The sequence below is a fragment of the Hipposideros armiger genome, unplaced genomic scaffold (genome assembly GCF_001890085.2).
Source record: "Hipposideros armiger isolate ML-2016 unplaced genomic scaffold, ASM189008v1 scaffold_24, whole genome shotgun sequence".
Taxonomy (NCBI): domain Eukaryota; kingdom Metazoa; phylum Chordata; class Mammalia; order Chiroptera; family Hipposideridae; genus Hipposideros; species Hipposideros armiger.
The window spans coordinates 5,263,261-5,280,938 of NW_017731374.1; the positions used below are offsets into that span (position 1 = coordinate 5,263,261).

Consider the following 17,678-nt stretch of genomic DNA (forward strand, 5'->3'; position numbering starts at 1 on the left):
CTATTTTTGAAAGACAGCTAAGAACTATTTTGTCATTCTAGCTTGCTCTAAACCCATGCATTCTCAACAGAAATAATATTGCCCCCAAGGGGATGAAAAGATTTATCATTGATAATATATCATTGATAACAACTGGAAACATATTTGAAAAGTTGGGTTCAATAAAGGATTTGGGGTTGGGAAATTGCCAGTTGATGAAATGATTTTATGTGGTTTTTCTTTTATTTATGTTTCTCCTAAACCTAGAAATAATTAAAAAGGCAAAAATAAATGTGTGCATCGCCACTATAAATGGATGCTTTCAGGTACTGGGATTTAATAGCTCTTTCCTAAAAAATTCTCAAACAGAGATGGGACAAAACGATTTGTTCTTCATCTTTTTATAAAATAACTTTATGAATATAATTATATAGAGCATTCAAGGTCAGAGGTTCAATTTTTCAAAGTAGGGAAATGGGAGAGCATCTTATATTAATGTATCTTTTTTTACTACAATAGAGCATTTAATTAGCAAGCATATAGTAACCAATTCAAATTATGTATAAAACATTTACAATTTATTTATAAAATATGTATTTAACAACATTTATTGAACACAGGAAATGGCAAGTATCTACAAATCAAACTCTTTCTTAGTTTATTGTTATCTTACTTGGCAAGTGTTTCCAGTTGGCAAATATTCCAGGCAAAGGAAAATTATTAACTTGACAAATGTTAAATAAGATGCTTAACTGAATCAATTAAATGAACTAATTATATTCTATAAAGTAGTACTGTTAGCCAGATGACAGCTGATCAAATTCCATTAATTAATTGATCCATAATAAACAAATAAAATTTCACTATCTTTAAGGAATAAAACAGACTTCGAGTCATTTATACTATTTAAAAGATATAAATGTCCATGATGCACTTTAAATCCACTATTTAATTGTAATAGTAATACACTTTTTCTAATTTTTCTAAGAAAGGGTAAACATGATCAAGATAAAAATAGCTATAGCAATAGTTCCTATCTTGTTTTTAATCATCTTTTCAACAAAAAATTTGTAAACTGTATTCAAATAATCACTATATGGGGAGAGGTTATCTTTCTGCAAATTCCTTACTACATGTTAAAAACTAACTCAGTGTTTAACATCAGTCATACAAAGGAAAATCTAAACAATGTCTCTGAAACACTATATGATTCTTGTCATAGGAAGTTTTTCCTAAAAGTATATACAACCTAAAAATTCATATACAAAAATAGCTTTTCCACGTTATCTGGTAAAAGATTCATGTTTTTCTGAACTATCTAGTCAAAAGGATCAATTTTCATAATGTGGGTGGAAAGAAAATCAAAGGTCACCCTCCACAGAAAGGCTGTTGAAAATAATCCTCACTGTGTCCTCAACACTCCACCTCCAAGTACCACGGGGAAGATTACTCCTGAAAGCAGTTCTAGTGACTCATGGCAGAACGTCTTGCTAAAGTATATTACTAACAAGATATTTTTCAAACAGAATTTATGACCAAAAGACAAGCAATTAACCTAAGTCAGTTAGCACTAGTGACAAATATGAGCCCAGAACCAATAGTAGAAACAAAGAAACTATGACGCTGCATATACTACTGAAACATGGTAATACAGATGATACATGGCTGCCAGGTATCTCACAACCATTAGACATGGCCATGTTGGTTCTTTACAAACCATACAAACCATACTACTCTGAATAGTAGCAATGTGTTAAAATACAGATCTAAGTACATGCACTAGCCCCAAAAGATGTAAGATAAATGTGTAAACACAACAAGGGTTGAATACTAAGATATGTTATTTAATTTCTATAGCTCTTATTAATCTCATCTGAATTAAACAGGGATGTTAGTTTACTAAAGATAGGGGTCTGAAACAGACATCATCATCCAATCTCTAGCAAGTCTAATGCTAATCAAACAATTTATTTATAAATATATTTATAATGTTTCTTAAATTTATGAAAAGTGTAAGAAAGATAGGGACTTATCACAATTTACTACACAATGTCTAGGGCCTAGATTTGTTGTCATCATCTTTTCAGCAATGCTCAGTATAAAAGATTTTCAGGACAACCAAAAACTAGGAAAGAACTAAAAAATGCATCCCAGCGGGGTCTGAGTTGGAACAAGAAAGCACGTGATTATTCAAATCAACATGACAAGTATATTTTTGTCATGATCACCACAAAATCAAGTTTCCTTATTCATCTTAAGAAAAATCGATTAACTTCTGAAATGAAGAAGCTCTTATAGTCTCTTTCAAATTATTAAAGAAGCTACATAGTAATTCTACAAATAAAATATATTAAACACTTCAAGATTTTGGAAAACTGAAATGTCCTTTAATTTGCCAAATGAGGTACAATTTATATTCTCTCTGTCAGGGTCTTCTGATATATTACAGGATAGTTTCATAAACCATTTTGTAATTTAGACTGTAAAGTGTATTTTTTTAAGGAGGAAAAAGACGAGTCAATTAATAAGAGATAATCCTGTTTCCTGTGTTAATATTTTTGTTTGTTGCTTCCTCTCATACAAAAAAATTCTAATTTAAAAACTACTTCATGTAAATAGAATGAAATTTAGAAAATATGGAAAAGTTCAAGAAAATAAAAATTATCTTTAACACTAATACCCAGAGATAATCACTATGGGTGAATCTTTAAATATTACATACCTGGCTTTTTCCTTTCAACATCAAAAGATTAGTTACTTTGCCAAATGGTAGACCTAATGATATGACCTCTGCTTCGGTGACATCACTTGGAATTTTGCGAAGATGGAGAACACGGGAAGGTGAACAGGGAGGTCTATCTCCTTTAAATTTCTTGTTGTCATTCCCATTAGCTAAAAAATACAAAATTTTAAAAAAATTACTGAAACTAATTTGGGTTGACATACTACATTAACCATATTGTCACATTTGATTCTCCAAGAATTACAGGTTTTGAAAATTAGGGAATTATGGGATTGATGGAGGGAGAGGAGAGAAGGAAACTGGAAAACAATTTCACTACAAGTTATTAAATGTTTTAAAAATTTAAGTCTGATATTTAACTTCAAGGAAAGTACTGGGTAAATTAATTACATATTTAGAGGTAACAAATACCTCTAAATAGTCAACAATTTCTTGTAAATAGAGAACATTTATAATGTCTTCAATGTATTTTTAAATATATTTTTCTAATTTGTTCTATTGTTAAATAAATAAGAACAATAACTTTTAGGGAAGACTATAATAGAAACTAAACTTTATAATTTAAACATCCTAAAGGGGTTTGGATTTGAGCTGTATGTTTATGAAAATTAAGTTTATTTCTTAGGGGTTATATATTTTTTTACTAATCTGTTTTTTAAAGTTATTTTTTAGACGCTAAAACTTTGGTTTCCCAGAGTAACCTTATTCCTGATTATATAACAGAAGTTCCTAACGTAAGCATGATCACCTTGTTGGAAATGCAAATTTCAGCCCCACCCCAGATCTACTGAATCAGAAACTAGGGTGGGACCCAACAACCTGTGTTTTAACAAGTCCTCCAGGTGATTCTGGTGCAACCTGAAGTCTGAGAACCACTGTTGTAAAATAAAGAAATCCATTACTATCCCGGTTCCAGCTAAATTATATTTAAATCTGATTGTTTGAACACTGACAATAACTAGAACTGAGAAGCCTGTAACAAATATTCAAATTTATGTACATCGGATTCAGATATGTTTTTCCCCCAGAAATAGCACCATGTAAAACTAAATGCAAATTATCTGAAAGCCGAATGTTTCTTAAGTGTTTCTCTTTTTACTAATACCATACTTAGCACCATTAGGAGGCAAACATAATTTCTCCAAATATCTAAAATTACCATTTTTCCAAACACTAATGTAACTGTACAATCAGATGTCTGTGATCCTAAATAAAATTTCATGATGACCACCTAAAAATCATATAGCAATATTTAATACTCATATCTGTGACATGGAACTCAACTTGCTTACAAGTGAATAGGTTGACTTAATACCCAACCAGCACTTTCTCCCAAATTTCTATGTTCCTGAATGCAGCCAGCATCCTACCTGAACCCACAAGACTATCAATTCCCAGAAGTCCTTACAGCTCTGGACCTGTATAGCAAATGCTTAGGCCAGATTGCAGAAAATAACAGGCAGTCAAATATTTATTGGGAATTAATCTGGGAGGCAAGAGAAGAGATTCCTTTTTCTCCTTTTCATCAATCACCATGAAATATTGATTTTTTTCCCCATCTAAAATGATTGATTACATTTTTCATCTCCACTCCCAATGTCACCAACCTCACTTATCTTGTCCCCTTCTTCTCTCCCTTCCTCTAGTCTCACTCCCCTCAACCTCGACTCATCCAACATCATCATCAACCTAACTAAAATAGTGTATCATGTCATTTATCCTACTCTAAAAACCCTCACAGGCTTCCTACTACCTAAAATGTCCACTTGTTTCTAGTTTTCATTTACACCGCCCCATTTGAGTTGACACATAAAAACATACCGTTAAATCTTATTAATTTTAACAGATGAAAAGACAGAGGTTCAGAGATTAAACTTTCTGTACATAGTCAGCAAGTGAAAAAAGCATTACTGAAACTAAAGTTTGAAGGTAATTTTTTTACCACAAAAATCTCAGTGTCTTACCACTCCTAGAAAAAAAGGAAGCAACTTGACACTGACATTATAAAGTTTCAAAGTATGTGCAGATTTATGTGGATTACAATAACACTGTCACTGAATCAGATGATCAAACATCACGACCTGGATAGGACTGAAAGCCAAGTATGGAGTGCCTTTTTGCACCCTCGGAGTAAGGTCTAGACAAAAATACCACCACCTTATGCTTTCTTAACCAGAACAAGGTGTTTAAGACTGGAAAAAAATCCTAAAAGCACGAGGCTTTTATCTGTTTACCCAGGCTATTCCAAATGAATAAAAGAACATTAAGATTGTTTCTTTAACAGGGGTCTTCATAATCTCTGTAAAGCTATGTGTGAGAAAAAATGAATACTTATACAAGATATTTGAGCTTGTGTTGCACTATTGAATAAAGACCTATGGTGACAAATTTTTATAAAAAAATATGCATTTATAAATCACCATTTAGGTTAATTGTTCTGCATTATAGAAATGCCTAAGCTGTGTTATGCACATGGGTTATGAAATCAGACATCCTGTTCTAGGCAAGTTAAACCTGACATAACTTGAGCCTCAGAGTCTTCTGTAAAATGAGTATAACAGGGCTATTTTGAAAACTAAATTAGATAACGTATTTAAATGTTAGGTGTAATGTCTAGTACATAGTGATCAAGAATGTATGTATAGGTTTTCTTAATTGTTTTACCTAAAAATGTTTTCTTCTACTTTTTTGTTGTTAAAATAAAGACTGTAGGCGACAGTGACTTTTTTCTCTTGATGCAAAATTAATTGAAAATTTTATTATTTTATGAAATCTAAAAATCTAAGAACTATTCATCCAGATGACCCCAGAAAAGGTTCTATCTAAAGATTTGATAAACAGAATAATCTGAAAGTAGAAAATACATACCAAGCAATCATATGGCCAAAATTTAATAAAAGTCACCAGGAAACAAGGAAATTCTAATTCATTGATCACATAACTTTGAAAAATTATTCTCTGTATAAAAGGATACATATACTACAGACTTTTTAAAAATTTTATTACAGACATAAGCATTCAACATGCTTAGCTTGTATAAATCCTGTATTTTATTGAATAAATTGAAAACTACCCAATGCCTACTACATGTTAGTCATGTTCCAAAGAGATAAGTAGAAGAGGCTTTTAAAAAATTCATATATTCCCATGTCAACACTGGAGGAATCTATCAGGAAAACTATCCTAGAAATACAGATCTTTTGTTTGTTTTGTTTTGTTTTTTGTTTTGTTTTGTTTTGTTTTAGCTGAGCCATCCTTCTACCTGTTGGCAGCTCAGCGGCAGCTCAGCTCGGGCCGTGAATCAAACCGGGGACCCTGTTGCTCAGAGCTCACACTCTTGAGCGAGCCCTTAACCAACTGAGCCACTCGGCCGGCCCCAATACAGATCTTTTTAAAAATTCAACTTTATTAGGATATACTTTACATATAATAAAATCTACCCACATTTTAAATGCAGAGTTGGACAACTTCTGACAAATGCATATACCTGTATGACCACAAAATCCAAGATATAGGACAATTCCATCATGCCCACAAGTTTCCTAGTGCACCTTTGTAGTCAGTCCTCCTTCCAAACCCCCAGCTTCTAATTAAGCCATATAGTGTGCCATTACCACACTGTCTTGATTACTGTATTTTTACAGCAATTCTTGAAATCAGGTACTTATCTGGGAAAAATTCACATTTTAATAATTTTGAGTCATCCAAAACGTACATATTGTGATATCTCTCTGAATTTATTTAGGACTTCTTTGATTTCTCTCAGCAGTGTTGTATGTTTTTCAGTGTAATGGTCATGCACATATTCTGATGTATGTATCCCTACATAATTTTTAATGGACTGATAAATAACACTTAAAAATTTTTATGTTCTAATTAATCATTGATAGTATACAGAAACACAACTGTTTTGGGTATGTTGACTTTGTATCCTGCAACCTTGCTAAATTTTTAGAATTTTCTACATATACAGTTTTATTTCTTACTTTCCAGTCTGTATGCCTTCTATTTTTTATTCTACCTTTATTGAACTGGCTAGGACTTCTTGTACAAAGTTGAAAAGAAATAATGAGATTGCACATCCTTGCATTGTTCCCGATTTCAAAGGGAAAGCACTGTCTTATACCACACCAAGTACAATGTTTGTTGTAGTTTCATACCTATATCAGGTTGAAAAAAGTTCCCTCCTATTTGGCTCCAGGTTTTGTTTATCATGAATGGGAACTGAATTTTCTCAATGCCTTCACCAGATATGTTAAGATGATCATAAGGTTTTTCTCTCATTTTGTTAATACAGTATATTACACAGACGAATTTTCAAGTTAAACCACTTTGTATTCTTGGAATAAGCCCTACTTGGTCATGATATATGATCTCTCCTCTCTTCTATATAGTTGATGTAATATCTTGCTGAATATTTGTGTCTATATTCATGAGTGATATTACTCTGTAATGTTTTTTCTTCCTGCATCAGGGTAACACTAACCTCAAAAACTGAACTGCAAAATGTTCTCTTTTATATTCTGAAAGAATTTGTGTGGCATTGTGTACTTCTAAAAGAGTTTGTGTAGCCTTAGTATTATTTCTTCCTTAAACGTTTGACAGAATTCACAAATAAAGCCACTGGACCTGGACTTTTTAATTATCAATTTGATTTTTAAAGCAGGTATAGGGCTATTTAGATTTTCTATTCTTTTTGCACCACTTTCAGTCATTTGTATTTTTCAAAAATGTGTGCACTTCATCTAAATTGTCAAATTGTTCATAAACATTAAAAATTTACCTTTTCACAGTTCTGGAGGCTAAAGTCCAAAATCAAGGTGATTTTGCTTTCAAGTGAAAACTCTTTTCCTGGCTTAGATAACCACCTTGTCAACGTATCCTCCTCACATGGTGCGGATGGTGAGAAAAGCAAGCTCTCTGGTATCTCTACTTACAAGGACATGAATCCCATCATGAGGTCCCCATCCCATAGGCAACATCTCCAAATAATATCATCACATTGAGGGTTAGGGTTTAAACATATGAATTTTGAAGGAACACAAACATTCAGTCCCTAACAATATCCTTTTAATGTTCATAGGATCATTCTTGATATTGATGATTTCTGTCTTCTCACTTTATTTTTTCGATCTAAAAGTTTATTAATTTTATTCATCTATAGTCATGCACCACTTAACGACAGGGATACATTCCGAGAAATGCATCATTAGGCAATTTCATTTTTGTGCAAACATCATAGAATGTACTAACACAAACCTAGATGGTATAGCATACTGCTGTAATTTTATGTGCTATACTTGTATATGACTGACAGCAGGTTTATTTACTATCAGGATTCCCACAAACATGTGAGTAATGCGTTGCACTACAATGTCACTAGGCGACGGGACTTTTTCAGCTCCATTATACTCTTGTGGGACCGCTGTCATATAATGCGGTCTGCCATCAGCTGCAACATTGTTATGCAGCACATGACTGTGTTAAAAAACTAGCTATTGATTTCATTAATTTTCCTCTACCACTTTTCTATGTCATTAATTTTTACCCTATTTAATATTTTCCTTCTTCTACTTTCTTGGGGCTCAACTTGATCTACTTATGCTATGCTTACAAGTTTAGATGATTAATTTTAGAATTAATTTTTCTAATATTAACATTTAAAGCTGTAAATTTTCTTCTAAGAAAAGTTCTCACAGAACCTTTCAAACTTTAATAAGCTGTGTTTTCATTTTAATTCACTTCAAAGTCTTTTCTAATTTGCCTTGTGACTCCTTATTTAATCCATGGGTTAAGTGGTTGTTTTTTTCAAAATAAGCGGAGATTTCCCCCACCAAAATATTTGAGGATCATGCTTTTACAATTTCTAATATAATTCTAATAAAATGAGAACTCTGCATAATTGTAATGCATTTATATTTATTTACTCGTTTTAAGACCCAGTATATAGCCTTTCTTGGTGACTATTTCATGTGAACTTGAAAAGAATGTGAATTCTGATGGTGTTGGGGAGACTGTTTCATATGCCAATTAGGTCAAGCTAGTTGATACTGTAGAAAACTTCCATATTAGGGGATCTACAAACTTTTTCTTAAAGGGCCACATAAATATTTTAGACTCTGTGGGCCATACAATTTCTGTCACAACTATTAAATCTCTACAGTTGTAGCACAAAAGCAGCTATAGGTAATGTGTAAATGAATTAGTGTGACTGAATTAAAATAAAATTTTATATACAGACACTGAAATTTGAATTTCAAAGAAGTTTCATATATCACAAAATACTGTTTTTGTTTGTTTTTTTACCACTTAAAACTGCAAAAATCAGTCTTAGTTTTGGCTCATAGGCAATACAAAACTGGGCAAGGGGATGGATTTGGCCCACAGACCAGTTTGCCAACATCTGTTTTGTGTATCCTTACTGATTTTCTATTTACTATGCTCTCAGTTAGTGAGAGAAGTGTTGCAATCTCCAGTTATAAATGTGGGTTTATCTGTTTCTCCATTTAGTTGTATTAGTTTTTACATTATATATTTTGAAGCTCTGTAATTAGGTGTATATTTAAGATATATATACACACATATATATGTATATGTGTGTGTGTGTGTGTGTGTATATATATATATATATATATATATATATATATATAGAAGGCAAAAGAATAAAATGATAAAGTGGAATACAAAGAAATAATCAAAAGAAAGCCAGGAAACAAAGGAAAAAAGAAATAAACAATGAATGGGACAAACAGAAAACAAATAGCAAGATGATAGACTTAACCACGTCAATAATTATATTAAGTGGAAATGGCAAAGAGTTCCAATTAAAAAGCAGAGATTATCAGTCTGGATAAAAGCAAGACTCAATAATATGATGTGAACAAAAAACCTATTTTAAACACAGAATCTCAGGTTAAAAATAAAAGGATTGAAAAAGATAAATATGTCAACACTAAACATAAAAAACCCGGAGTGGCTGTGGTAATATCAGACAAAATAGACTTCAGGAAAAGGGATAGAGACATTTCATAATGATAAAGGTGTCAGTTTATCAAGAAAACGTATTACCCACAAAAGGCACATACAACGTACACATAAAAGGCAGATAAGCTCTGCTTTTAAATTGGAATCTTTATACTCTTTACTTTTTTGCTTAGTGTAAGTGACTGTTCTGGAGTTATTAATAAATCAATATGCATCTTACACTTACCACAAGCCTACCTTCAAATAATAACACCTAGGTATAACGTCTAAGAACTTTTCTATGTCCCTCATCATACCTTTTGTTACTGTCACATATTTAATTTTCACAAATACTATAACCCCCCAAATATATTATTATCTTGTTCTAAATATTCAATTATCTTCCTTTTCTTTTTGCATCTTATTTTATTTACTTAATGGATCTTGCAGAGCTTTCCACAGAGAGCACTCCATATTTTTCCAATTTTATTTACTGTGGTAAAATACACATAACATAAAATTTGCTATTTTAACCACTTTAAAATGTAGAATTCAGTGGTGTTAAATGCATTCATAATGTTGTGCAACTATCACCGTCATCCATTTCCTAATTCTTTTAGTCTTAGGAAAACTTAGGAAACTGTATACTCATTAAACAGTAAGTCCCTATTCCCCAATTCTTCCAGCACCTGGCAACCACCATCTTACTCTGTCTGATTCTGACTACTCTAAGTAACCTTTCTCATTTCCTTTTGAGCATATTCTACAGCTATTTTCTTTGTGGTTACCATAGGGATTACATTTAATATCCTCCAAGTTATAACACTCTAATCTGAAGTTATACCAGCTTAACTTCAACAACATACACAAACTCTACTCCTGTACAGCTATCCCCACCCCATTCTGTTGCTGATGTCACAAAATTACATTTTTATACACTGTGTGCCCAGAAACACAAACTAATAATTCTTTTAAATTCATCTGCCTCCTAAATAATGTTGAAAACAAAATGTGAAGTTACAAACCAAGTTACTTGGTAGCTTTTAGATTAATAATTAAAACCAAAAAAATGTATGTCTCTTAAATCATGCAGAAAACAAAAAGTGGGGTAACAAACCATTGTTAGAATATTCTTTTATAATTGGCATGTATTTTATCTTCATTGAGATCTTTATTTCTGTATGGCTTTGACTGTCTAGTGTCCTTTCTTTTCACCCTAAAGAATTCCCTTCAGTAAATCTTTCAGGGCAGATCTAGTGGTAAAAAACTCCTTCAGCTTTTATCTGGGAATGTCTTGATTTCTCCATCACTTTTTTCTTTTTTAAATCAGTGACTTGACCTTAAAGTCAGGTATGTTACACATAAATCGTCTAATTTCTTAGGTGATTTCTCATAGCCTCCAAAGTTCCTAATGAGAAATCTGCCCATATTCTTACTGAGGATGCCTTGTATGTGATGAGTCGATTCTCTCTTGCTGCTTTCAAGATTTTGTCTTAATGAACAAACAAAACAGAGACAGGCCCACAGATACAGACAACAAACTGATGGTTACGATGCGAAGGGATTTGGGCAGCTGGGTGAGAAAGGTAAAGTATTAAGATGTACAAATTGGTAGTTATGGGAGCGTCACAGGGATGTGTAAAGTACTGTATGGGGAACATAATAACATTGTAAAAACTATGCAGTGTCAGATGGGCAATTGAGTTATTGGGGGATCACTTCATAAATTATATAAATGTCTAACCACTACACTGTACAACTGAAACTAATATAAAATAATACTGAATGTCAACTATAATTAAAAAAATTATAGTCACCAGGATATGTAGTGTAGCATGGGGAATGTAGTCAATAATGTTCTAATAACTAACGTATTTCCCCATGTATGAGACGCATCCTTTTTCGAAAATTTTGGGGTCTAAAAATTGGGTGCGTCTTATACAGTGGTTGTATGAGCGCAAAAACAAGCGGGAAATGCAAGTTAAAAAACCTACAACCACTGTATAAGACGCACCCAGTTTTTAGACCCCAAATTTTTCGAAAAGGGGCACGCCTTATACATGGGGGAATACGATACACAGTTTCAGGTGGGTAGTAGACTTGTTGGGGTTATCACTTTGTGAGTTATGTAAATGTTGTTCTGTATGCCTGAAACTAAAATGAACAACCAGAATAGCAAAAGAAAATTTTTTTGTCTCTGTCTTTTGAAAGTTTGATTATAATGTGTCTCAGTGTGGGTCTCATTGAGTTCATCTTACTTGGAGTTCATTAAGCTTCTTGAATGTTTATATTCATGTTTTTCATCAAATTTGGGAATGTGGTAACTCTGGAAATGAGATTCTTTCCATTCTCCAGGATTTTCTGAGTGTTATTGTTTTTATTTATTGCCTTTTTTTGATCGTTATAGGCTGTCTCTATGTCAAGGATGAGCCTGAGGTGTAAACTTAAGGTCTTCTCAGGTTTTTCCTGAGCCTTTTCCTGGAAATACACTACCACTTCCTAATTTTTCCTGTAGATGCAGTTTTTAAAAAAAATCCTAGTTTTTAATGTCTCGTTCCCAAAAAAGAATAAACAGGAAAAAATGAAGTGGGGGGAGGGTTAGAGCACTGGCCCTTTAAATCTCCAGGTAGTCACTTAGGGTGGGGGTGGGGGAATTGCTTACACTAATAGGGGGAGATGCAAGGACAATGGCTGCCTGCCTCTTTGTTTGCAACTGTATGACCAGAAAAAGCAATTACCTATCAGAGCACAGATCACCAAAAGTTAAAGGACAAGGTCCTTTTTGCTCACCCTGGCTCCCACAAGCTGTTTGTAAGCTGCTCCTGGAACATGTACACAGTTGCCTGCTGTGTGACTTGGGTGGGGGATGGGTAGCTGCTACTGTGCTAAGAGCTGAAATTGACCAAAATTAACCACAATTTACCTTCCCAGTCTTCCCTTGAAACTTGCGAGCCTTCAACAGACACAAGAGTTCCAAATTAGTTACAGATTCTGCCAATGCAATTATTGTCTAGTCTAGGTAGGAAGTCAGATTCCTAGTGCTTTTTACGCCACCATCTTCCCAGAATCCTCCCTCATTAATCTTTTAAATTAACAAGGAAAAAAATGAGGGAGAAGAGTTATGCATCCACATAATTACCACTTTGTGTAGACCTAAGTTTCCACCTGGTATAACTTTTCTCGTCTGAAGAATTTCCTTTACCATTTTGTAAAATGGAAGTCTGTTACTAACAAATGCTCTCAGCTCTTATGTGCCTCAAAGAGGGTTTTAACTTCATTTCTGAAAAATATTTTAAATGGACATTTGGATTCCAGTTTGATTGTACTTATTTTCAATACTTTAAAGATATTGCACATTGTCTTGTGTCTTCTGGCTTGCACAGTTTCGGGGAAGAAATCTCTCATCATTCTTCCTCTGAATAAAATGTGACTTTTTTCTTCTGGCTACTTTTAAGATTTGTTCTGCATTCTTGGTTTTCATCAATTTGATTATGATGAGACTTGGTGTGGTTTTCATTGTGTTTATCCTGCTTGTGATTCACTGAACTTTTTGGATATGTGGGTTTATAGTTTCCACCATATTGGGAACATTTTTAGTCATTATTTCTCCAGATAAACTTATGCTTCCCCGCTCCCATCTTTTTTTCTGGAACTTCAATTATACATTATGTGTAGACCACTTGATATTGTTCTACAGGTTACTAAGGCTCTGTTCATTACTTTTTCAGTTTTTTTTTTTTTTGGTCTGTGTACTTTAGTTTCTATTGCTGTTTTCAAATTCACTAATCACTTCTTCTGCAGACTATAATATGCTGTTAATGCCATGTCAGATACTGTTTTCAGACATTAAATTTTTATCTCTAGAAGTTTCAGTTGATTTTTTTATCTTTCATTTTTCTCCTTGATATACTGTTTTACTTTAAATCCTTGAACATACTTTTAATAACTGTTTCAAAGTCCAAAGTTGCTAATTTCATCTTCTCTGTAATTTCCTACGTCTGTTTCTGTTGACTGATTTTTCTCCTGATTACGCATTACAATTTTGGTGTTTTTTTTTTTTACGTTTGGCAATATTTTATTGAATGCTCAACACTGGAAGCACTAGAATTTGTGTTATCCCTTTAAAGTGCCAGACTCTTTTCTGAAAAAAAGTTAGTTAATTTCAGATCAGGTAATTGTTTTGGAACTTGTTTTTAAGCTTTGTTAGTGTTCAGAGTAGACTTTAAGATAGAGTGTGTGGACCCTGAGAAACTAAGTACCTACTAAGAAGGGCTCCGGGTGGCTGAGATCAAACTAAACAACAACAGAGCCTAGCTGCCATTTCTAAACAGGGGCCTCTCACGCAAATTGCACTTTAGGGAGAAGCCTGCACTTAACTGCCTGCACTGTGCTCCTGCCATCTGAGCCAACCTTCATAAAGGAGTTCTTGAAATAGTATTTCAACAGACATCCAATTGGAGCTGTGCAGCTATATCCATCATTATCTTCACTAACCAATCAGAGCAGCTCCATTCTGACCAATCAGAACAGTGTCTTTTGGACCAATCAAACTGAGAGGATTTGGAGTCCTCATTTGTATGAGTATGGACCAATCAGGGACCAGGGGTGGGAGCTTCTGTCTATATAAGTCAGCTCCCATCTGGCTCTGAGAGTGCACTTTCCCTTTCTACCCCAGCTGGAGCTGAAACACTGAAGATGAAACACCAAAGATGTTTCTCCGGACCAGAGTAGAAAAGAATAGGCAGAGAAGGGCAGGACAGACCAGACCAGACCTGATCTGACCTGAGCAGAGCACAGTAGTCTAGATGGAGAGGGGCCTGGTCTCAGGGCCACCTTGCAGTCATGCTACTTCATAACCTGGCTGCTCTCACAGCCGTGCTATATCACAGTTGAGCTGTTTGCACTGAATCAAGTTTCCTTCTTCGCCACACCCCAAATTGGGGATTCATTCCTGTTGGTGCTGAATTGACACCAATGACCATCGGTTGACCCCTAATGGTAAGACATGTGTGGCTTAATATTCAGCAATAGATTCAAAGGCAGATTTCTAGAGCACTTTTCTCACAGAGCTCCCTTCTCTCCCATACTTTGCCTCCATATTTCCCAGCTGCCTCAGCCTTCCCAAACTTGGATCTCTAACTCTGACTCAGCAATTCTGCCATGTTTGCTTGGGTTCCCCTCTTCTTACACAGTCTAGAAAAAAAGCCAGGATGATTATAGGGCTCACCTCATTTGTTCACTTTTCTCTGGGATCACAGTCCTGCATATAATAATAATATATTTAAAATAACTGCTATTTTTCACTTATGTAAAAAGTCTAAATGTAGAATTTCCAGGTCTGGAATGGTGACAGAAAGTTATCAGTAACTCAGGCTCTAGTTGTCTCTCTGTTAGGGTACAGCTCTCATCCTCATCATCTAAGATAAAAGCTGAATTCCTGCAGGTAGCAGTATAAAAGAGTAAAAATGGTGTACCCATGTAGAGATACCCCAGAAATAACGTTTCCATTTATATCTCATTAGACAGGACTTAATCAGATGATCACAGCTAAGCTATAAGAAGACTTAAAAATAGTCACTTAATCCTGGTGGCAATGTACCCACATAAAAATTAGGGTTTGTTACTAAAGAAAATAGAAAAGTATTGGGGTACACAATAAACAGTCTCTGCCAAAATTCCTAAGATTAAATTTAAGAGGACAAGCATATGATTTATAAAGAAAAGTGTAAAACAAGTCTATGGCCATACCATCCTGAATGTGCCCGATCTTGTCTGATCTCGGAAGCTAAGCAGGGTCAGGCCTATTAGTACATGGATGGGAGACTGCCTGTGAATACTGGGTGCTGTAGGCTTTAAAAAAAGAATGCCTGACAAGAAAAGTATAAAACATTTTCAAAAATATCAAAGGACACAAAATAAGACCTAAAAACATGGAATAACATGCCATGTTCCTAGATGGGAAGATAACCACAAAAAGACCCACATTTCACATTAAGATATAAATTTAATATAATACTAATCAAAATCCTTAAGATTTTTATAGGGAAATATTGTGGGATGAGGAATTGTTTTAGAATTAGATGAAATAATTTAAAGTTCATATAGAAGAAAATATGTCCACAATATGCTAAGAGATGTTTTTGAAGAAATATTAATAACTAATACCTAAGTAGAATTACTATATGTCCTGGTTTGCCTAGGACAGTCACAATTTGGTACCACTGTTTCAGCATCTTGTATAATTTAACATCTTCGCTTTTGAAAAATTATTAATAATTGCACTGAAATAAGCCAGAATAGGCTCAATATAATACAATTTTTTTTAACTTCCAGTTTTTGCTATGGTCTCATCTAATAATTTATAAACTATCACATGTACAGTGGTTAAATCTGAAAGTCAATCAGTGAGAAACTGAATCTTTTCAGGACTTTTGCATAGACAACAATATCTTCTAACTCCTTCCATCATGCTTTTACCATGACATTGTGCTGCACCAAAATTTGTATTTGTATTATTACCTCCAAAAAATGTTTCATCTTTAATGTTGAACTTTTTACACTAAATCTTCATTAGTGTCAGATATTTCACTTCTGATAGAATGACTTCCCAAAAGCTTTACTGGGATTCTATTGAAAGGATTCAATATTAAAAAAACCATTACTGAGTAATAACTGTTCTCTAGGGTTCATAGATGGTGATAAACCTTATATAATTTAAACTGTTTGCAAAGTTCTACTAACGGAGTCAACATATGAACACCTGTCACTTTACTGTTTGCACATGGAAAGGAAAGTCTGCACGTTTAATTCAGAATTATGGATTTATGGATTTACTGCAAGCTTAAAAAGGAATGGTGATAAACAAAAACTGTATCTTATGTGCACCTGGCCAATAATTCCCATATTTTCCACTGACTGGCAGCCTGACAGTGAAATGAACAGTATAGGCAGCAAGCTTTTAGAGAATTGCAAATATTAGGTCAAATATTACAAAAATATTTTTAATGTGTAAGTGTTCTCAAAAAAAAAAAAAGTGAAATTTCTAGGTGTCAACAGCCACTTAAGCCCCTCAGCAGGCTATCGCCCCTCAATGAAAGGTAAATAAAAAATTTCCTATCTACTAGAGGTATGTGTAACAAGGTTGCCAATCTCTGTTCAGGGATCTTGATAGAGAAATGTGAATATCTGAATTTTCTCTTTCCTTGTGGTATAGGAATCCCCAAGGCAATAAATTAACACATGCATTAGAACATGTTAGGGGCTAGTGATGCCCTAGAAAGTCTAGCAGTGCAAACACAAAACTACCCTGGAGATTCTCACAGAAGAAAAAAACATGTCAGCTAAAGATGATCTCACAACCAAAAATTATGCATCTGTACAAGGAAACATAATATACCATAAGCAAATGTTAGCAGATACAAAAAACTGGAATAGTAAACCCCTGAGAACTCTGTAATTGTAAAATGTGAAGCTAAGCCCTGAAATCAAATATTCAATAGAAGGATTAAACAGCACATCAGACGAAGCTGAACAGATGAGTGTATCAGAAAGTGATTTTAAGCAAATTATCCAAAATACAGGACCTTAAGGAGGGAGAGATGACAATAAACATAAGAGGTTAAAATAAATGCAGGACTGAATGAGGTGGTCCTATACATATCAAACTAGAGTTCCAGAAGGAGGCAATTCTGTGGAGAGCTGGGTCACTCCTAAGCAGGATAAATGAACGTAAGTCTCCAGCAATGGTCTCAACCCTGGCTGCACCTTGGATATATCCCTAAGAATCTTTAAAAACAAACAAAAAAAATTGCCTAGATCTCATTCCCCCAGAGATTTTGGAAGTGGTGGAGGGTAGGGTAAAGCATCTGTATTTTCTTCAGTATTTCCCAAGTTATTATAGTGAGCATCCAGGATTGAGAATCTATGATCCATACCTAGACATAGCCAGTGAAAACGACAGAACAAAAATAGAGAAAATGTTAAGAATAACTAC

The 17,678-nt window shown here is 34.0% G+C and overlaps 1 protein-coding gene across 5 annotated transcripts in view; it reads right to left on the bottom strand.

The window, feature by feature from the left end:
* Positions 1 to 17,678, bottom strand: part of PTBP3 (polypyrimidine tract binding protein 3) — a 96,954-nt gene that overhangs the window by 44,412 nt on the left and 34,864 nt on the right. For 3 of the 5 annotated variants that reach the window (XM_019635881.1, XM_019635882.1, XM_019635883.1), the window contains one exon: positions 2,702 to 2,871. The exons of the other annotated variants lie outside the window; for them this stretch is intronic. In XM_019635881.1, coding sequence (XP_019491426.1) covers positions 2,702 to 2,871 — 170 coding nt within the window. The remainder of the gene's footprint in view (positions 1 to 2,701; positions 2,872 to 17,678) is intronic. 5 annotated transcript variants of the gene reach the window in all.